The sequence below is a fragment of the Nasonia vitripennis genome, chromosome 4 (genome assembly GCF_009193385.2).
Source record: "Nasonia vitripennis strain AsymCx chromosome 4, Nvit_psr_1.1, whole genome shotgun sequence".
NCBI lineage: Eukaryota > Metazoa > Arthropoda > Insecta > Hymenoptera > Pteromalidae > Nasonia > Nasonia vitripennis.
In genome coordinates, this window is record NC_045760.1 from 10,711,758 (window position 1) to 10,733,773 (window position 22,016).

A 22,016-nucleotide genomic window follows, 5' to 3' on the forward strand; every position below is an offset into this window, starting at 1 on the left:
AGCCGAGCAGCCCCGCGGGCAAACGATAATAATCGCTTTCAATCGCGTTAGCTAACCAGCTTTAGCGCACTCGACGGCGAGTAATTCAATTTCAGAAAAAGAGAGCCGGGATGGCTATTGAGCAGCCGCCGAAAGAATGATCGCGGCAGGATGAAAGGAAAATAGCCGGCCCGCGGAACAATGCGACGGCTTGGCCCCTTTCCAACCTCGGCGAATTTTATTTCCGATACAACTCTCTCGAGCTGTCGCTCTCGAACAACGCCCCGACTGTCGCTGCAATAAAAGTTTCTCTCACCGAGTTGCGCTCTTTCTCTCTCTCTCTCTCTCTCTCTCTCTCTCTCTCTCTCTCTCTCACGCGCGGGCGCGCTGTGCGTGTAATTAAAAGCGTTGTTCATTCCAGCTCTTTCTCTCTTTCTCGCGAAATCTCGATGGAAAAAGAAGCCGACGAGCCGCGGGAACATAACGATGTCGGTATCCGTTTGACCTTCCCCTTCGAGCAAGGTTATATAATGTCTGAAATTCAACACGTGGTCCCGGGATAAAGCTCGTTTAATAATTTTCACATCGAAACGTCGGATTCGCGCAGCTCTCTGTGTATTAAACCGGAGCCGGTTTAATTTCTCTCTCTCTCTCTCTCTCTCTCTCTCTCTCTCTCTCTCTCTCTCTCTCGGTCCGCGTCGCGCAGCTGCAGCGGGTACCGGTAATACAATATAATGGATCGAATTAACCGCGAGCGATGAGGGAAAGGAATAAATCTGCCCGGCGATACGCATAAAAACATCTACTGTGCTCTATATACCCGAATTAAAAAGTGTAGGTCGCGCGACGCTATAGCTTGCGTAAAAAGAAGAAGCAAAAGAAAGAGACGAATCCCCTCGGCGCGCAATCAGCAGTAAACCAATTCGTCCTCGACGCAAATTATGTCGGCGCACGCAGTGGCAAAAGCCCCATCGAATGCAACCGCAAGCTCTCTCTCTCACTCGTGTACAACGTATAGCGCGCGGGGAGGCCGATATCGATCTCGACATTTGTTTCCAGCGAGAGGCGGACATATACAGCTCTAATCGGGCCGAGGGTGTAAATTAAAGAGCCGGAGCTTTTTCAAAAGTCGCCGCCGAGACGATTTATTCGGGCGAGCTTGCAGCTAACGCCGCTTATTTATGCGAAGAGACGGACGAGTATAGGACGAGCTTGTTTGAATAATAACTTTGCGACGACTTTTTTTGAGAAAGAGAGAGAGAGAGAGAGGACCCCGAGATTGCAGCGGCGTAACGAGGAGGAGCTTTTTCTTTCGAGACTGAGGGAGGGAGAATTTCGTCCGGGAATTGTGCCTTTTTTCTGATTTGAAGGGCGACGTGAACAGCATTTTTGGAGTACACGCTGAATATTCGACCTAATTTCGACCTCGAAAGCAGCAGATTGCGAATGTGATTTTCTTTTGAAAAAGTCGAAAAAGAGCGCTTTGCGCATGAATAATGGACAGTTTTTTGGGTTATTTTTCTCGCTTGAATTTTCGATGAACAATGAAATTTAGCGCGGACGGACTTTTTAACCTCGATAGAGTTCGGCTTCCGACCGACGCAGTTCTGTCTTTTGTCCTTTCCCGTATAATTGCTTTCCTCTCGTATTATTGGATGTGAATTGCGGTTTCTGATAATGTTACCTGTGGCACTTTTGTATACCGATGAAGTATGTACCGACGCAGCAATAACGTATTTCGCGCGATGCTTTGAAAAAACCACAGACAAAGTTGGTATTTTATATTTCAATCTAAAATAAAATTGTTCTCTAAAATAAACGCGCACGGAATGATATAAACGTCGGGATGCTACTTTCATTTCGAATAAAAAGCCGAAAATTCCCGCAGACTTTGCTGAAAAAATTGTATGAAACAAAGCGTAATCCGCTCTCACGTCCTGATTCGTCGGTGTTTCAGATTTGACTGCGGCAGCGGAGTCGGCATTGTGAGAAGCTCCGAGACCGTCAAGCTCAACGAATGGAACGTTCTGAGCATCTACCGGCACCGCTGGGATGCGTGGCTGCAATTAAATCAGGAGAAGCGAGTTCAAGGCAGATCAAAGGTAAGCACCGGCTAAAAGGAGCATTTATACGTATATTAATATATAATGAAAATACGCTCGTGCACCGCATCTCCCCGAGAAATTGGGTCGGATGCAGCAGCAAGATTTATTTATAAATACGTTCGAGTTATATTGCCAGTTTTTTTAGCCTTTGCGATAAAATTGCTCGTAAATGTTCTGCTTTCTCGCAGTAATCGAGGGGCCAATCGTTATGAACGTACTTGCGGGCATACTCGAAACAATAAAGGTCCAGCGCGTCGTGTACGGAGACTGGCAATAAAAGAACACAATACTGCGCACTGCAGCTCATTACTCCGAGTGGCTGCTGCTGCAGCGTTTAAAAAATTAGTGTCGTTTAACGCCGCCGCCCCATCGAACCGAGCCGCGACATGTACATTATTACGAGCGAGTCTCGTAAAAGGCTTAGGCGAGCTGTGTGTGTGGGAGTGAAGCGGTATTAAAAAAAAGGAAGCCAAACGCGGAAATTAAATCAAGCTCCCACTTTGTCGAGCTTTCAATCTAGCGCTACCGCTGCGGCAACCCAATTCCTCTCGTGCGGCTCGCCGCATTCCTCGTCCGTACATTGTCAGTCGCAATTAAAGGAAAATTCCGGATCTTCGCGTGTACATACAAAGGTAAAGCGGGTCAAGTGTCGCTCGGCTGCGGCAAACCATTCAATGCGCATTCGATCCGTGTACATATAGACACTCGGGCGCGAGCGTCAAAGGGCATCGCGGAATTTAATTAAAAAAAAGCGTGTTCGGACGACGAGCTTTCTTCGACTCGTTTTGCGCAAATGGAAAAACTTGCGCAATAATCATCGCGTGCGGCAGAGATGTCACCTTTCGACGAGAGGACGACGATAAAAGTTTGCCGCACGAAAACGACGACGAGAGTTGCGCGTTGGTGAAATATGAAACGGCCGTTGCGCGCGCTGACGAGGATGGATGCTAATCGAGAAGACATTACGTCGTCGGTCGTCGTGCTTTCGTTCTCCTCGGAAGTCGATCGCGAGGTGCGGAATTAAGAAATAGCCTTCTCACCACTATCTCCCTCGCTGGCCCCCTCTGATCCCACTAAAACTCTCTTCATCCGCGATAAGTCGGACGTCTTATATCTTTTATCGCGGACGCTGTAACTCGCAAGACTTGAGCTCGGACACACACCTAAAAAGCTCGACATCGTTTCGAGATCTCCGCAAGCGCAAAAGCTGTCACGATACACAAGCTGCGGCGAGCTTTTTGTTCGAAACTCCGCAAGCAGAAGAATAAGAGCCAGCTGATGTATACAGCTATACACCGGCTCATTTTCCCGCCGCTGGCAATTTCTCGGGCGAGAGAACATTTTCCGCGCGGTCGCTTTCTGAAATTCGGCAAGTTTCCGAGAGCAGCTTTCGGCTCCACCGGTTTCGGACTTGCAGACGCTGCTCGTTCTTGTTTGTTGATTTTAGAGCTTTTTAAGAAAAGAAAGAGAACACGCCTATACTCCACGGCGACGATGAATTTGCAAGAGCCCATAGCTCCGGCCTCGATCGACGACAGCCATTGCTGCTGCGGAAGAAGGATTAGCGACGCCGGAACTTTTTTGTCTCGGGACCGCAGCGCTTATCTCGAGGGGATAGATATTATACTGCACGCTGTACTGACCCGCTTTCGGCGAGACGAGGACTTCCTCGATCCAAAGCGTCAGCCAAATCGACAGAGCCATTAACTAACCCCGACGCGTAGCCCGCGGCAATTAGAGCTAAACAGCGATTCGTTTATATGTAGTGTTTCGCTGGCCCTCGCTGGCTCCGCAAACGAAATTTTAAACGCAGCCACGCGCTTACCCGGGCACGAGGCTCATCTCGTTGTAGTCGTCGCGACGCTTCTGGCCTCTCCAAAATTCATGCCCCTCTCCCTCGTCGCCTTGTACACACGTGGCTGTCTGTGTGCAGAGACACGCGTCAGGAATCAAACGACCCGGAGAACCGACTCCGAAGCGTTGTATTCCCATCGTAATACGGCATGATGACTTCGCTCGAATTTTTTTCTTCCCTCGCATAGTATAATTACACACATCAGAGCTTAATTATGTCGGGTCGGATTTGCGTTAATTACGGCCCTCGCGCGCGGATAGCGCTCGGGAATGAATATTCATGGAGCGCGTCTTCGCGTTTAATGTAAAACGCACATGCGATGACGTTTGCAAAAAAAGAGCATCCGCACTACGGTAAATAAACAAGATCCCGGCTCGTATAAGGGCAACGGATATCGATCGCGCCTATAGCTACTGCCTCGTGGAACTCGTGGAAGTATATACGGCTGCGCGCAGGTCGATTTTATTTTCACTTAAAAAGGGCTTAAAGTCTATGGAGTAGCTAGCGCGCACCGGTGGCTATGACGTCCTCGATATTTTTATCGAAAAAGAGAGGGAGAGCGAGAGAGACGTCGGGCGATATCCTCGCGTATGTGGAGCTCTCGGCTCATATATACAGATAAGGCTCTCGTTTATATATACGAAGCTCCCTCCCGGCTGCTCGCCGTCGCGCGGCCGACTATACCTGAATATTACTCTCCGGACACGTCGGCGCGCGTTATACTCGCGCACCGGAAATAATGCACCGACTGATTGCCCACGTGCTCCGGGTCTATACATACCCGCGAGAGAAGGAGCGGAGCAGACGTGACTCGGAGATCGACTTCTTCTCGCGGGGTGACTTTCTGATTAGGCGCTCGGCGGCCTGGAAGAGTCGAATGTATACTGTATAAGTCGCAGCTTGACGCTACGCGGATATGCGAAATTGATTCGGTCGCCGCCGCGGATTTTATGTAAGAGCGCGTGGAATTTTTTTCGTGAAAATTCCCCTGTCCGACCAAACAAGCATCTGGCTACTCGGAGTATTCGGTCGGAAATATGCAACCCCGACGACGAAAGCGAGAGAGGGGGATTGGAATATAATCTCCCAGTAGCTCTCATCCCTCCGCTCCGAAAAAAGCTCTCAAGCCTCCGTCCGCCAGCGAAAAGTTTAAGCCCTCTGAAAATGATGAATAAACCGTCTTCCGCTGCGGCGCTCGGCTCTCTTGAATATCCGTCGTCGTTACTCTCGCATCAAAGCGTCCGAAGAAAAGCCGCTTTCCCATCTGTTTCTTGCTTGCACCGCGGCCGCTCCTAATTGCTTTAAATAAGAAGCTTTCAAAATCAAGCTTGAGCTTCAACCCCCTGTGTCTTCGCCAGCCTTACACTGTGTTTGAATCCACTCGGACTCGGGCTTCCCATTAAGCAGCCAGTCGCCAGCTGTAATTAGCGGAGCGCTGCCTCTTGTGCCGTCGTCGTCCCTCTGTATCTTTTTGTGCGTCGCGCTGCCGCCAAACACGGACTTATGCGCTTCAAGTGTGCGCCAATGGATGGGGAGTTAACGCGTTCGTTATATACCTTTCTCGGGGACACGCGTTGAATCTTTTTTTCTTCTTCCTCTTCTTTTCGAGGAATTGGGGCGTTGACGACTCTTACACGCGTCGTGTTTTTTCAAGGTCGAAGGCTACAACGCGGTGATCAAAGTGTGTGCAATTAAAATTATGTAGGTCGAGGTGTGGAACTCTTGCCTTATTTTAACGCTGCGACATTATGCCATTCTATTTCGGTTCGACGACGCGACGCATGAGCTGCTGACGCGCGCTTTTGATTAAATCGATAAAATTGTATAAATACATCTCGGCCGCGTGTGCGCATCATCTCCGTCTCTCTCTCTCTCTCTCTCTCTCTCTATCTCTCTCTCTCTCTCTCTCTCTCTCTCTCTCTCTCTCTCTCTCTCTCTCTCTCTCTCTCTCTCTCTATGGCGTCGCGCCGGAGATAAAAACACAGTCACGGCGACGAGAGCGCGCAAGAGCAGTTAATTAATCTCTCCGAAAAAATTTGTCCTCCCGCGCGCAGCCGAAGCTCTTTAACCGACTGCTTTTATCTACCCCTGGCTAGTCTACTGCGACTCTTTAATCGTCTCCTTCACTGAGAAAACTAGATATTAAAATTTACTACATATGCAGGAACAATTACTATATTATATAGTGACGGACGGTTATACTTGCTTTGTATTAAATTTTACTATCTCAGATAGTAATTTCTATACAGAAATGAAATTTTTAAAAATTTAATTTTTTTTGCTGGCCAATTTTACGCGCTTATTCGAATATGATTATTATTATTATTATTATTGATATTTAACGTTGTTAAGTGAAAGAAATAAACGAAAGAAAGAAATTTTTCTGCGGCGACGGAAATCGAACCTGGACCTCTGGAATGGGAGTCGAGCGCGCTGACCACTTACCCAAACAGTATTGTTATGTACTAAATTTCAAATCTGATTTATTATTAATCACATTTACTCGTGAGTTAATATTAATAATAAATTGACAAAAATTAATAAATAATAGCAGCGAATGATATTTTATCACTTAATAATACCAGATAAACAAAAAATTATATATTTTGGTCTCTGATTACTGCATAAATCATCTTTATAACCTCAAATTCTGGCACACGGAGAAATTCTTTAAATAATTTTTACTATATAATATAGTAATTTCTAGTAAACACGTAACAAATTTTAATATAAGTCTAACAATTTTTACTATGAATATAGTAAAAATCGTCATGGAGCAAGTATGACCTGCCGTTACTATCTAATATAGTAATTTTTCCTACATATGTAGTAAATTTTAATATATAGTTCTCTCAGTGTTTCTACGTACGCCAGAGATAATAGTCTCCCGCTTCGAAAACGAGTCTCGATTTCCGACATCTCAACGATGCGCATATGTTATAGACATTTTTACGCAGCGAACGAGGAACGACTCGTATCTCTCGCGCAGAGACGACGACGACGACGAAGGGGCTTTAACTAAGTAACTCGTACCACTTAACGACATCGTCCTCCTTCTCCCTCTGCCGCTCGCGCGCGTTTTGCATATTTCTGCCTGAAATCCGGTAATTATGACGACGTTATGCGCGAGCCGGAAATTAACCCCCGGCTGAAAGTTAGTTGCCCGAGCTACCGCTGCACGTGTGGCTATGTATGCATATAGAGATATAACGAAATTGTCGGCTTTGCAGTCTGCGGATTCTATACTCCGCGACTCCTTTCTTTCCCCTATATGGTAAATTCGAATAACAAACATCCTATACACTAATGAGCTTTTATTGAGGGAGAGAGATAGGGGCTCGTTAAAATTTAAACTCCCACAGACCCTAATACCGATTGACTGTCGGCACGCGATGTCTAATAGCCCCGAATATATAACCGGCGATTTTTCACCGCTTGCTCGAGGAATCGATTCCGTCTCGCCGCTGACGAAAAGCTCCTCGTTAAACTCTCTCTCCCCAACGGATCGTTAACGTGGACCTTTAATACACGTCGTCATCGAACCCTCCGCCCTTAAGAAATCGATGCAGCTTCCTTTATCTCCAGCTCAGACCCCCCACTAAGCTCCGCCTACGTACACGGTATAATACTTCGAGGCATGCATTATACATGCGTGCGTATACACACACACAGCGACACACGGGCGAAAGTTGGCTGCGATCTGCATAACAGGCCGACGGCGAAAGTTTGTTGCTGCGCCCGAACGAATTCCGCCGCGAACGCGTCGGGTATTCCGTTTGATCGACGGGGTATAACGTACATGCTGCAGTGCGAGGAGCTTTAGGACGATGCCTCTTCGCATACACGCACATGTAGAAATGATTCGCAGCGCGGGATAAGCTTTTTGTCAAGCGAGCTTTGGCGCATCGATCTCTATGCTGCAGCGGCGGAGAGAGAGAGAGAGAGAGAGAGAGAGAGAGAGAGAGAGAGTATATTACAGGGAAGTCGCGCGAAAACGACGCGATAAATCTTCGCCTACTGCGGAGCTTTCGGAATTCGAACACGCTTTCGAACAACTACACTAAGAGAACCATATATTAAAATTTACTACATATGTAGGAAAAATTACTATATTAGATAGTAACGGCAGCTCATACTCGCTCCATGACGATTTTTACTATATTCATAGTAAAATTGTTAGACCTATATTAAAATTTGTTACGTGTTTACTAGAAATTACTACATTATATAGTAAAAATTATTTTAAGAATTTGTTGATTTATGCAATCAGAGACCAAAATCTATAATTTTTTGTTTATCTGGTATTATTAAGTGATAAAATATCATTCGCTGCTATTATTTATTAATTTTGGTTAATTTATTATTAATATTAACTCATGAGTAAATGTGATTAATATATCAGATTTGAAATTTAGTACATAACAGTACTGTTTGGGTAAATGGTCTGCGCGCTCGACTCCCATGCCAGAGGTCCAGGTTCGATTGCCGTCGCCGCAAAAAAATCCTTTCTTTCATTTATTTCTTTCACTTAACAACATTAAATATCAATAATAATAGTGATAATAATAATATTCAAATAAGCGCGTAAAATTGGCCAGCAAAAAAAATTAAATTTTTAAAAATTTCATTTCTGTATAGAAATTACTATCTGAGATAGTAAAATACAATAGTAATACAAAGTATAGTAATACAAAAGATAGTAATACAAAGCAAGTATAACCGTCCGTTACTATATAATATAGTAATTGTTCCTGCATATGTAGTAAATTTTAATATCTAGTTTTCTCAGTATATACACTGCAGATACGACGCAGTTTTTTCTCGTTCTTGGCTGAGAAAATCGTCTTGAATTATAAGAGCTGAGCAATCGGATCGCAAATTGTTGTCTGTACTTTTTATCCGACAGAGAAGGAGGCGGGAGGGGGGTATTGCGGAAATAGAAATTTCTCGGATAAGCAAACAAAAGGTCCAACAAAGGGTAAACTCCGAGCCTGATTGCAAGCCGTTTTACCCTCGTGAAATTACGTAGGAAAATTAACAGTCACTCAAGCTTCCCTCAATCGATTTCAAGTTTATTCAAAGCGCGCGCGCGCGCGGGAAAATGGTCAGTAACGACTGCTCTTTTATATATACCTACAAACTCTTTCTTCTTCCTACTCTCGCGCTCGAGAGAAGTAGTAACGGACGGTCCAATTTTTTTTCCTTCTCTCTCGGATTGCATTAAACTTGCAAATGCGCTGGTAATTCTGTAAGTGTCAATATGACGGAATCGAAGCGGAAGTTTCTCGCGCAGCTTTTCTCAATTATAGAATTCTAGAATTCTCTCCCCCTCTCTCGTCGTCATTCCCCGCTCGCGTTTCGAATGTACATACAGGTATATGTGCGTACTTTTATAATTGGATCTTCCCGAACGTCATCCAAAGCTCGAAAAAGTGTAAAAACACGACGGAGCCGAGCGCCAGCGCGCGCATAACCGGATTATCAGCCAACCCCCCCCCCCCCCCCCAGTACGCGTCGGCTCCGTACATAAACAAATTAGTCGGAAAATTCTTGAATATTCAAACCGGTGTAACTTCGTTCGCGCGTAACCGAATACAAAACAGCATCAAACTTTGGCGGAATATAACCTCGGACCGGAAAAAAGCAATCCGATGTAATAATACCGCGACGTGAACGCAATAATTTTCGGTAATAAAACATGTTTAGACAATTACGTGGAACGCAACGAGTTTCCTAAGCGAAAATTTAGTTACGGAGTCAATTTTCTCCGAAATAGAGAGAGAGAGAGAGAGAGAGAGAGAGAGAGAGAGCCGAATTCGCGCACGGGAATAAGTTGCCCAGCTATTTTCGCAAGAACATTTCGCCGGCGGATGGGGAGTGAACTCGCCGCGCCTCTCGGCATTTTTCGGCTTTAAATACTTAAATTTCAAAGTTTTTCCGCTACGTTTGTTCTAGGCGTCTACTCCGAGAGAATATAATCTGTCGCATAACGTGTGCGCATGCTGCGTTGTACCGCTTGTACAATTATACGCGTCAGATTTTCAAACGACGCACATCCGTATAGTTAATTAAAATACGAAATACAAGATTTAAGCAGCAAACGCGCAACTGCAGCGGCACTTTGTGCGCCGCGGTTAGATTACACACCGTATGCGCCGCGGCTTAATTGCCCCTGCGGATCCGCTGCCAAAACTGCGTCTAATACAAATCCGAGAGAGAGAGCCGCGATATCGTGTCGCGTGTAGCACCCCGAAAAATATATCAGCGCACACACACACATACTGTCCCTCCCTCCTCGTCGCACTTCCATTGTTTCGGCTCTAACGAGCAAAGTCCGAAAAACAAAATCCCAGACACCCCACTGTATACATACAGATACTGCACGGAACACCGGCCTTCGATTAATCAGAAGCCGGTAACTTTGCCCGCAAATCTCCGGAATTCCCTTTGTCTACGCTCTGGCCACACACACACCCACCTACTACAAAAAGCTCTCCGTCCCTCTGCGCATATATATAGGATACACCACTTATGCACTTTGCGCGGGTTCGTAATTTGTTTCCCAAGAAAAACGGGGCATACCTTCGCGCGCGCTGCGCCGTATCGATTGCGCTACGTTTCTCGCATACGTATGTGTACTGTATATATAGCGTATACAGCGTACGCGTGGACAGAGAGAAAAAGGGGGGCGGGACGAACAAACACCCTTTAGACTCTCTCTCTCTCTCTCTCTCTCTCTCTCTCTCTCTCTCTCTCTTTCTCTCTCTCTACTACAGCGGATTGAATGGCGGCGCGGCTGGCTGGATTTTAATCGAATGAGGACTTGTCGCTCCTTTTTCCGGGGATTTGCCGGAAAAAGCGGGCCATGGCTTTTCTATGTACACTACTGCAGCTTCGTTGTTTCCTTTTCCCTCCTCTTTTTTTCGCCTGAAACTTCGAGATAGAAAAGGCCCGCATTGTTCCGACGGGAGGGCGAAAATATACGGATTTCCGCGCGAGCTTTATTAGCGAGCGAGTCTTATGCGCGCGATTAACGCTATACAGAATAAAAATTAAGCTCTCTCGGAGAAACGAAATTATTCATCCGACCCCCGCGCGCGTCTGCATCAATAAGCCAGTCTCGTTCTCGGGCACAACTCCGGCGCTCGATACATCATACCGTTTTTCCGCACGCGCGAGCGCGCAAATATACACCCGGGAGATAGAGAGAGAGAGAGAGAGAGAGAGAGAGAGAGAGAGAGAGAGAGAGAGAGAGAGAGTTATGCATTATTACAGGAGCAAAATGCTCGATCTCCATTACGTGCGCGCGAGCGCGTTTGTCTTTCTTTTTATTCGCGTTCCATATTCGCTGCGCGCCTTTGTCGATCTCGCATGCGTTCGCAGCGACGCTTGTTTACGAGGATTATACGTACGAGAATAAGTGCGGAAACGGTATGTCGAATACTTTGTATTTTGAATTCGCGACGCGAGATAAACTCGATATTTATTTCTCACTCTCGCGATGGATGTATCTATAGGAAACGGCTGTGTTTGTCTGAATAGAGGTGTGTTTACGACGAAACAAACGAAAAGTCGAGCTTGCGCGACAAGCTTTTCCGTCGACGATTTTATTCCATCGACGCTTTAACTGTGTGTTTATATAAAAGTGTGTACAGACAGAGGCAAATTTAATAAACGCGATACTTCAGCTGATGCTCGCGAAAACAAAAGTTTCGCCGGCGGCAAAGGCTTTCCAATCGATTCGTCACGCGACTCGAGTCGTCAATTTAATTTGCTGAGCTTTCGCGCTGCGGCTGCTGTTTGTTTGAGAGGATCCTCCCCCTTGTATCCTTTCGTGACCGTCGAAGGGAAATTCGTCTAAAGGGCTGATGTCGCACGGGAGTGGCTTTGTTTCGGTATATTTTCTTAGAGGCGACGACGCTCGCTCTCGTGACTCAGCGTCGTTAAACGAAAATAAATAAAATAAACGAATCGCATAGATCGGGAGTCTTTGAGGAAAATTGATGCCCGACGCTTTTCATCGGTCGGCGAATAAAAACTGACGCGGCGCCGTTCGCTCCAGAGGAATATGGCTGTCCGTTTTATCCGCGAGGAATTCATTGCACGCAGATTGAAATCGATGGCTCTCCGCGGCAAACAAATCTAAAATTAACATTAAATCAACGAAGCGTACAAGCGATGGGGCGTAAAAGCCACGAGATTGATTATACCGGCTATCTGTTTTTCCGACCGACGGCGAATAATTACTCTTTGCTATGTATGTTTTCGTTTCGACTGCGAAAGCGCCTTTTTTGCAATCAAATCATATCCGTTAATGAATAACATTATTCGAATTATACATTATACATCAGTCTCTCTCGCTCTCGAAATAATCGACAGTCATTCCTCGCGAAATTTTCGAATAAAAAGTTAATTAATAAAACCATACAGCGAACAGTCAAATCTGTCGGCGAACGACAATATTAGGTTCATTATACTCGCCCGTAATTATTCGCATCGGATAAATTGGCTCGCCATCGACGTTAATTAAAAATCGTCAGCCTTCCACGCATACAGCCATATACACTCTAATCAAACAAAGCTCGTAAAACGCTATATGCCGCGACGCACACTCTCGAAAATTAAACGCAGCTTGCAAGCTCCGAACCAAAACTCCCTCGCATATACAGCACATGAGGTATAATATAACAGAGTAAGAGTCCCTCTCTCTCTCTCTCTCTCTCTCTCTCTCTCTCTCGCGTGCAGGTAAACGCGCCGGCGCGACAATGTCCGTCGGGAGGATTGTAGCAGCGGCCGCCTAAAAAGCTCATTAATCAGGAAATCAATCACGCGCGCATTAGCCGCGATGCTCTCGGAAGCAGCGCGCGCGCACACAACCGGACCGCACAACGCTGACGAGGGACCATATAAATTCAAAGCGTACACCCGATGCCCCTCCGCGCACTGCAACAATGCTCACCGCACCGCAGCGCACACGCAGTCGGCAGTAGTACACACGGCGTATCACAGCTATTGATCGCCGGTCGAGTCGGTATTTTTTTGTATTTCTTCTTTTTTTCGAGAGGTGCGAGCGTATACGCAGCTGATGGAGAAAGGATAAGCGACGCATTAGGGCATGTAGCCAAAGGGAGCTTTTTGCGAGACGGATGCGCGCGTATGGTTAATGATAATGATCGCGAGGTGACCGATGTTCGGCGTAATGGCTCGACGGCTGCGGGATGACGGATGTTGTTTGCCGTGACCCGACGCGCTACGGACCGAATACGCAGCGATGGCTGATGTGTGTGTTTGCGCTGTGTCGCTGTTTTCGAACGCGATGCTTATTTCGAATTTTTCACAAAGCGCACGCGGGGGTGCAGTACACGTATATGCCAAAAGCGAAGCGTTCTTCCAGATTGTCCATATATATATACGCACGAAAAGAACATCCATCTGGATGATTGATCAGTTTCGAGATGAATCGAGCGCAGCGCGTTTTATTCCTCCCCTCGCGCGAGGATAACAGTTTTAGCAAAACCTAAAAAACGCGTTTCCGCATTCTGTCTCCCGGCGTATCCGAACGCTTTTGTTTCGCGCGAAACTTGCAGCTTTCCAACGAGCGCAAAAACCAGAGCCGTTTATGGAAGATATACATCGCGAAACTGCACTAAACAATGGAAAACAATTTCAATTTTTTTAATTGATCATTATACATTCCTCGTCGGGGCCCTCGAAAGCTCGCCGCATAATTAAAAAGGAAAAAGCCCAGAGAGTGGAAAATAACGCCGATGTATATACGGTATCTACAGCCAGGCCATTAATTCCTCCCTCGAATATACATGCCAGGTATTTAGAAAGGCGCGGCTCGTTCTCCCTCGTTATGAAGCGACGCCGGAGAGAAATCAATATGAGCCCTGCCGCCGCGGCGGCGTCTCGGGATTAAATTTAATTTTTTATACGCATAGCTCCGGAGATAAGGCCGAGGAATTGTGTGGGTGAGCACCGGCTGCGCCTAATAATTCCTCCGTATAAGCTTTTACGCTCGCGTGTATTGACCAAACAGGACTTGGCGCGCGACCCACTTCTTGCCAGGGCAGAGGCGATATGCGCCGCTTTTTTATCGTTCTCGCGCGCGTCCGACGAGTTTCGTTTCTTTTCTCTCTTTTTTTCTCGCGTGCCGAGAGAAAGAGAGAGAGAGAGAGAGAGAGAGAGAGAGAGAAGGCTCGAAGGAATTGTATTGAATTTATAGGGATGGCTCTTGTCAGCGCGGGTGGGTGGGACTGGGCTTAATCGACGAGGAGAGGAGTCGGGGATTAAAACGTTGGAGGGTTTAAATGGGGAAATATTAAGTCAGCGGGGCTGTAATGGCCCGCTGTATTGTGCGACGAATAATTAGGAATTTCATTGCGACGGGATGACGAATGACAGTCGATAGACCGGCGATTACATTGTGATTGTAATGTACTAGCCCGAGGGATAAGCTCTTCCGATTATTGAATTATTTGATGTATTCATATCTCTGAATATTATACCTCTCCGTAATGAAGATATAATGAAAATCGCAGAGAAACGCGGGAATATGGTACATATCGTTCCAAATAAGAGGCGACCTACGTGTACATCCGTTAAAATTTTAATCAACCCACCCCCGCAATAATATCGGCTTTACCGCCCCCCCCCCCCTGGAAAGCTTTCCACATCCTAATTACTGGCGTCTCTCTCCTGTTGCAGGGCCTGTTCTCGAGGATCACGTTCCGCGAACCGCTCTTCATCGGCGGCCCAGGCAACACGAGCGGTCTCGAGCGTCTGCCCGTACGCCAGGGCTTTCGGGGATGTGTGCGCAACCTCGAAGTCAACGAGCATCGCTACCACTTCCCGCTGGCGCCCCAGGGCGACGCGATCAACGGCTTCGACGTCGGTAAGTGATTGCTGATGCTGCTTCTATAGTGCGGTAACTGACCTTCTGTTCTCTCGGCGCGTGGCTTGAAGAGAAGGACGGAGCTTTCGAGAGCTTGCGGGGAAGTGCGAGATGTGTGCACGTCGTTTAGTGGGCATTTTAATATATTTCTCCGCAAATGAGTGCTGAGCGGCCGGCCCAGTCGGATCGATGTAACATATCGATACGACCGTCCGTAAATCGTGTCAAGCGCCTCTGACCTCGTTCGCGCCGATGACAAAAAGCGAAGTCCAGAAAATAATGATGCAGCAGTATAGCAGCAGAGCAAGTACTGCACGTTCGGGAATAGATGAGGTGAAAATTACGAAAATTCCGCGCAATAAAGAAGGAATCCGGCGACTCGCTTGCGCTTGCACGTGCGAAGCTTTTTTAATTATCCGAAAGGGGGAATATAATCGGGAAAGTCGAATAAATTTCAGCAATTACGTCGAGTGGAATAAGAGAATCGGATGAGTTTTATCGATCGTCGCAGTAATTGTATTGGCCCGCGATGATGAAATTTATAAGTCATACCTATATGCACTAAAAGCCGATTCCTCTCTTCTGCGAATCCGAATTTAATTAATTTAATTAATCAAGCCAACTACAGAATCCTGATTCGAAATAGACTCACCGAATCAGGCTCGAAAAACCGCTTCCAAATTGCAAACGCGTACCGGTCATATCAGCGTAAAATTTTTCAAAAGTTCCGCGCCCGCCTGAGCCATCCGTCGTCAAAATCGCGGCACTTTCATATATATACATATATACATATAGTGCCGCGCTCTCACATCAGGGCCGAATCTCGTTACGAGACTCAAGCCCGGCGGCAATTTTCCTGCACGGGCGATTAAAATAGACTCGAGAGCTGCTTTTTCGCGAACGAGAGAAAGAGAGAAAAAAGGAAAACTGGAGATTAGCGCTTGGCCCGCGCGCGTATAACGGGAGCGAATATACACTTGACTCGGTTCCCCTCTCGTCTCTCTCTCTCTCTCTCTCTCTCTCTCTCTCTCTCTCTCTCTCTCTCTCTCTCTCTCTCTCTCTTTTGCCGAGTGCGGGAAAAAGGGGACTACTCCGGAAAGACGCCTCGGAGTTATAAGTGCGAAGTAATTGCTCGGGAAAGAGAGAAACCCGCCTGAGAACAATAAGCGTCGCGCACGCGAGCTTTTCCATTTCCTGTACCCTCGGAATCGAATATCGCGCGGCTGCTGCAGTTATACAGTTATTCTTTCTCGGCTTTTCACTCCTTCGCGATCTTTTCATATAGCCTCTCTCGCGCGTCGAGCTTTTATTCATGCGTCGGTTGTATACTCTTTTTATCGTACGCTTGATTGGACGGCTGTATACAGGCGCAATTTCTCTCGGTTCATAATTGCAAGAAAAGGCGGATTCGTGCTTTGGCCGGGAATTCCGAAAGCTCGGCGGTGGGATTATTCGAAAACGGAGGTAATGAGCGCGGTGATGAGAGAAGGCCGAGCTTTCGGAATGTTTTTACGAGTAGTAGCTAACGATCTCTCTCGTTCGATCGCAAGCTCATGTATAATATGAACTACTGAGGATAAAAATGTTTCAGAAAAGTGCACAGCCGACAGATGCAGCAAGGTGCCATGCTCGCACGGCGGCAAGTGCCTGACGACCGGCGGTGACACGGCCGTCTGTCTCTGTCCGCTCGGCTACACGGGTGACCTCTGCGAGACGAGGGTCGATCTCCAGGTAAATATTCCCCGCCGCGCATCGCCAATCGAAAGATCACGAGCTTAGCCTTAGCATCACGCTCTAAGTCCTCGGTAAATTATCCCCGCGCGCTAGCTGCCCTATAGCGATGGGTACATATTTGACCAGCTGCAGTGCGGTGTGCAGCGACGATTATTTCGCGGCTGAGAACGGAATTACGCGCGACTGTTGGAGTTCGCGCTGCCGCTTCTATATTTATAATAATATGTCGTATGCGGTTCGAGATTTTTACATCCTCGAGCTTTGATGCGCTAATCCGACGCTCGGGCGCGCTGCTGTTAACGCGAGGGACAATGTTTGTTATCACAAGCCAGTAGTGATTAGAACTTCGATTATGATCATAGCCGGGTATAAAACGGTGAGCTATAGACACGGGCGACTACGTGCAAGCTCGGAGTATATAGCGTGCGTGTATCGAACGGTTATCCGCGCAACGTGTAGGGCATGTGCTAAGTGCTCACTCGGCGCAACGCCGCAACGTCAGCGACGAGCCATCGATTCGGTGCTTTTAGTGTCGAACGCGCATCTCTATGTAAACGCGCGTGTATAGAATTCGATTACGTCGGGGAGGCTGCAAGCTCGCCTGCGTGTGTCCCAAGACCTGCTTTTCTAGGGACTAAATAAATCTTTCTTGATACATGCCTACACCCCCGCTCTTTTAATTAAAAACTGTGTACGAGCAAAGTTTGTGTGTATTAAAGCCTTCCTCTAGCGCGTTCGAGACATTATAATCTTGGGGCGATTGTTTCAATTTCGTCTTTTTGTCGCGGCTTTCGGTTTTAACGCCGCGCGCGCTGCTGCTGTATACGAGCAAGAGGGCTCGTTATACGGCTCAACCTACTCCGCGAGCGAGATAAAGCGCTATCTCTTAGGAGCGTATAATTAAATTTACATTGTCAATTTTAAAGTGGATGCTCTGGTTATATCAATTAAGTGCCTTAATTACGTCTGGAATGTGCGGTATAAGGGGGCGTTGTTTACGCGCCCCTATTGTATTCACGTTATATATTGACTATTTTTATTCGCATACTTTGTGTGTTTCTGTTTTTAGTTAATACGGATCGAATATCGATAATGCGACAGCTGTGCATTTAGTTATATTAATAAAATAAATCGTCTATAATAAAGCACACATGGCGGCACGGGCGTATTAAATTTTCCGCATATTCAAACAAAGGCAGTTCCCTCGAGAGTCTGAAATAGACGTGGATAGCTTATATTTAAAGATACATTCACGCTGAGTCATACAAAGCGCGAGACAGACCTTTAAATACCCATAAATCGCGCGAGGCCTCCGCTCGCGGATCGGGAGAGATTTACGACAGGCGCGCGACTCGACTCGACAGGCAAAAATCGACGGACGCCCGCGTGATTTAGCTGCTGACCCCCCATAACGAAAAAAAATTGCTTTTCAATCAAACCGCCAGGTAATTCGGGTCAGCATCGCCGATAAGCTCGCATGAGAGATAACTCTGCATTTACGAGACCTTTTTCGAGAGACCGATTTTTCTTCCGGATACGGATGGACATTGCCTGCATCCGATGAGCATTAACTATGCAACCATAACTAGGTTGCACGAGGCAATCTCTCATCGGCGGGATGAGAGATTGCCTCGTGAGCGAGGTTTATCCGGTTTAATACTCGCGGGGTGGATTACGCGGTGCCATTTCGAGGGCTTTGAGTTTTTCCGATGTAGCAGGGGACGGAATATTGCGGGCAAGTTTGCTGGACTCTTGGTGCAGAGAATATAAGGGAAGAAGACGCGCGCGGCTATGAGATAAAGATAAACACGCGGGAGAAGTGTAATTTTCGTTTAATTACGCCCCCTATCTCTTTCCTCCGCAGTAGCGAAAGTGCAGAGCTGCGATACGGCCTTGTTTAAAAAGTGCGTCAAGTTTGCAGCCGAAGCTTTTTTCCTAATACCATATAGCGGCGGGCGCTAACGTGACGAAGAAGTCTGCAGAGCGAAAGGAGGCGGCGACAAATCGCATTCCGATAAACAATAAAAACGAATCCCCCCCCCCCCTGGGGCGGCGAGAAAATTGCCTCTTCGCATAATACAACTCAAGTGACGTCGATTCCGTCGCATTAGCAATCGATAAGAATATCGAGGGTGTACTACGTATGCATAGCCACTACTACTACTCCAACACTACATACTCTTCGCAGGTACCGTCGTTTAACGGATCCTCATATCTGAGGTACGCCGGATTAGCGGAAACGTCGCTGTCCTGGCTGGAATTGGCCGTGACGCTGAAGCCAACTACCCCCGACGGTGTGATCTTGTATAACGGCCATCACAGCGACGCCACTGGCGATTTTATTGCCCTCTACCTAGCGCAGGGCCATGTGCAATTTACGTTCGACCTGGGAACTGGATGTGCTACCTTAAGGTGAGTCTCCCTCTCTTTGTTTGTGTCCACGTGTATGTGTGTGTGTGTGTGTATGTGTGTGTGGCCGATGCTACTGTTGCAGTTTATGTACTACCGGCTGACCGCTGAATTCCTGATATGGTCGGAGGTATAAGGCTGCGGGAAACTACGATACTCTGCGAATTGCGTCTTTTTTATGGCGTGTACGAAGGAGAGAAACTCCCGTGCAGTATATCCTTGACCATTTATGCTATAGTTATCGGTTGGACATAATTTTTGTACGTACTTTTTTTTCAATTAAAAAAAAGGATTAATCATAAAAGCTATTCGCATCAAAGTTGCTAACTCGAATTCGCAAGGCACTAATTCCATGTCTCTATATATACACTGAAGCTCGCGCGAATTAATCGCTCGGAAGACAGCGGGCCGAAAGAAGATAAAAGGAAAAAAAGTAAACACGCTGTGCTCGGCCATTCGTCTTAAAACGAGAGCTGGGACACGCCATTGCGCCGATAAAGCACGAGGGATCGCTTAATTTCCGTCGTTATGTATAAAAAAGGCGTTACATATATTACGAGCTAGAGGGCCCCATTGCTGCTGCTGCTGCTGCTGCTGCTGCAACTGCTTTCTTTCGAATAAAATCAATTACCGTTTAATGGCACTTTTAAAATTAGTTTCTTCGCCGGCTGCTCTTCCGCCGTAAATCGAGCTGGAGAACGAGGATAGTGCAATGGATGGCCACACGCGACTAATGCACTGCTGTATAGTTTGCCGCGATAAATTATTCCGAGCGCTGCTACTTTTGCCGCTGATTGCGCTCTGCGAATTAAACACACGCGTGAACTGAATTGCTTTCATGCGATTGTATAAAGGACGCTTTTTTTTAATTCAAAGTGGCGAAACCAAAAAATGGGCAGACGCGCGGTGTGGGAATTTCGAAAATTCACAAAGCCACTTCAATCCACGCTTAATCGCGCTTGACGGGACCATTAGCGTGGGCGCATTTTGCAGCATAAAAATTAATGAATTCTCGTATAATTATACTTGCGCATTCAGTAATCACGAGGGCACTGATGCATGAATTATTTCGAATGGAACGCTGTACACGTGTAAACCGATGAGTCCTGCGACGAGCTTGCAAGCTCATTTTTAAAACGACGATCCCAATGTATGTCCAGCCCGAAACTAAATAATTCTCGAGCTCTCTCGACCGTGTCTGCTCGTCGCCATTAATCCCCCTCTAATCCCTTGTATTAAAACAAAAAATCCAATGCATTAATCCCTCCGCAAACTGGAAATTGCGCGGCAAAGAAAAGCGAGGGCCATCAGCGCGGGCGGAAGCGTCGTCGTTGTGCGACGAACCGCGTGATGTGTGCAACAAACAGAAGCTGCATCTAGTCTAATTAAGCTCGTCAATCTCGCTATGCATAATATACGTGTGTATAACGGCCGGCGAATATCGTAAAGCTTTCGATGCGCCGCAGTGCGTGCGTCATCGTACGCGCGTATGTATACGTGCATATGTAGAAAAAGAGGTATAACGCATTATTACGCGCTCGGTGGGCATAAATAATTCATCGCTCATTAACGTGTTATTATACGCGGGAGATGCGCGCGTGTGCGTCATCAGTATATGTGTAACGCGCCATATCGAGAGATGAAAGAGTCGAATATTCATGAGGGCGAGAAAGGCGCGTGTAAGCTGCAGCCTTTTATTAAACGGATAATTCATGCACCCTCCTGTAGGCGTGTGAATTTCGATTCGCGGGCCCTTTCGCGATATTTCCGCTGCGCGTCAGCTCCGTCGTAAAATCCGACGACGACTGTCAAAGTCATACCTGTATGCATACGCATACGTGCGCTAGGAACTGACACTGAGTTTTATGGGACAAATGGAACAATGAGCTGCTGCTCTATACGCCGTGTACTTGTGTGACGTCGGGGGATTTTAATTGGTTTTTGCCTGATACGTCTGACGTTTCTAGACCTGCACTACTGGCAAGCGTCTTATCGATGATTTACATAAGAGAATAAAATGAAATAAAGCAATGTCAAACATCACTAACCTGGTTCGCAGGAGCGAGAAGCCGGTGCGACTGGGCGAGTGGATCGAGGTCCGAGTGTCGAGGACGGGACGCCTGGCATCCCTGGAGGTCGAGGACGAGCCGGCCCAGGAGATCATGGCGCCCGGAGCCTTCACCCAACTCTCGCTGCCGTTGAATCTCTACTTGGGCGGCGCTCCTTCCGCCGAGATGTACTCGCCTAAAATGAAGACAAAGGCTAGCTTCGTTGGATGCGTACAGACGGTCGTGCTCAATCGGCGAGAGGTAGGCTGCTTACTAATAGCCCCTTTATACTTTTCTTCTCCTATAATACGCTGTGTCGCACTCGCTTCTGTTTTCCCACCCCCACCGCGCAAGTGATAATAGACGGCTGCAGTCAGACGCGCGGACGTTTCGGTTCCCCTATGCATACTATATCTGTGTCTAATCCGAGCTTAACCCAGATATGTGTGTATATAAAGGCACTTTCGAACTGCCAGCGTCCCATACACTCGAATGGAACAAATGGTATAGCTGTTGCGCCTTGATAAAGCTCCTCTCGCGCTCCGCTCACACGCCTCGTTATAAACAAAGGAGCGCGCTCGAAAATGCGCTTTGTGAATGGAAAACTGATCGACAGCTCGCGATCGCGAGAAAAGCCTCGGCGGCGGCCCTTTACTCTCGAGAGGGCCGCCTCTTCAAAGAGCAAAGATTGAAACTGCAACGGCAACGTATAACTCGCGCCCGCGCGCGCGAGCGAAACGATCAAAGTGAAACAAAGTTTGAAACGAGTCTCGCATGCACGTACGCGCAGCGCTCTGTATGCGACCGCGTGTTTTCCCGCCGTGTTCGCGGCCGCCCTCTTCATTAGCATTCTTATAACTTTCCCCGCGGCGCGCGATAGTCGTCGGGGCTTTTCCTCGCCAAGACAAAGAACGTGCGGCGTGAGGCATTTCTGAACGAGCGACGCCAAGTTTTTCTCGGTGTGGGCTGATGTACACGAGGAAAATTTT

The 22,016-nt window shown here is 47.2% G+C and overlaps 2 protein-coding genes across 5 annotated transcripts in view; one reads left to right on the plus strand and one right to left on the minus strand.

The window, feature by feature from the left end:
* Positions 1-21,115, minus strand: part of LOC100116601 — a 114,870-nt gene extending 93,755 nt beyond the window's left edge. Inside the window, exon 1 of the mRNA XM_031929871.1 lies at positions 21,028-21,115. The gene's annotated coding sequence lies outside the window, so the exon portion shown is untranslated. The remainder of the gene's footprint in view (positions 1-21,027) is intronic.
* Positions 1-22,016, plus strand: part of LOC100116467 (pikachurin) — a 75,850-nt gene that overhangs the window by 50,767 nt on the left and 3,067 nt on the right. For all 4 annotated transcript variants that reach the window (XM_031929851.1, XM_031929852.1, XM_031929854.1 and 1 more), the window contains 5 exons: positions 1,937-2,081; positions 14,650-14,836; positions 16,428-16,567; positions 18,759-18,982; positions 21,039-21,288. In XM_031929851.1, the coding sequence (XP_031785711.1) occupies positions 1,937-2,081; positions 14,650-14,836; positions 16,428-16,567; positions 18,759-18,982; positions 21,039-21,288 (946 nt within the window). The remainder of the gene's footprint in view (positions 1-1,936; positions 2,082-14,649; positions 14,837-16,427; positions 16,568-18,758; positions 18,983-21,038; positions 21,289-22,016) is intronic.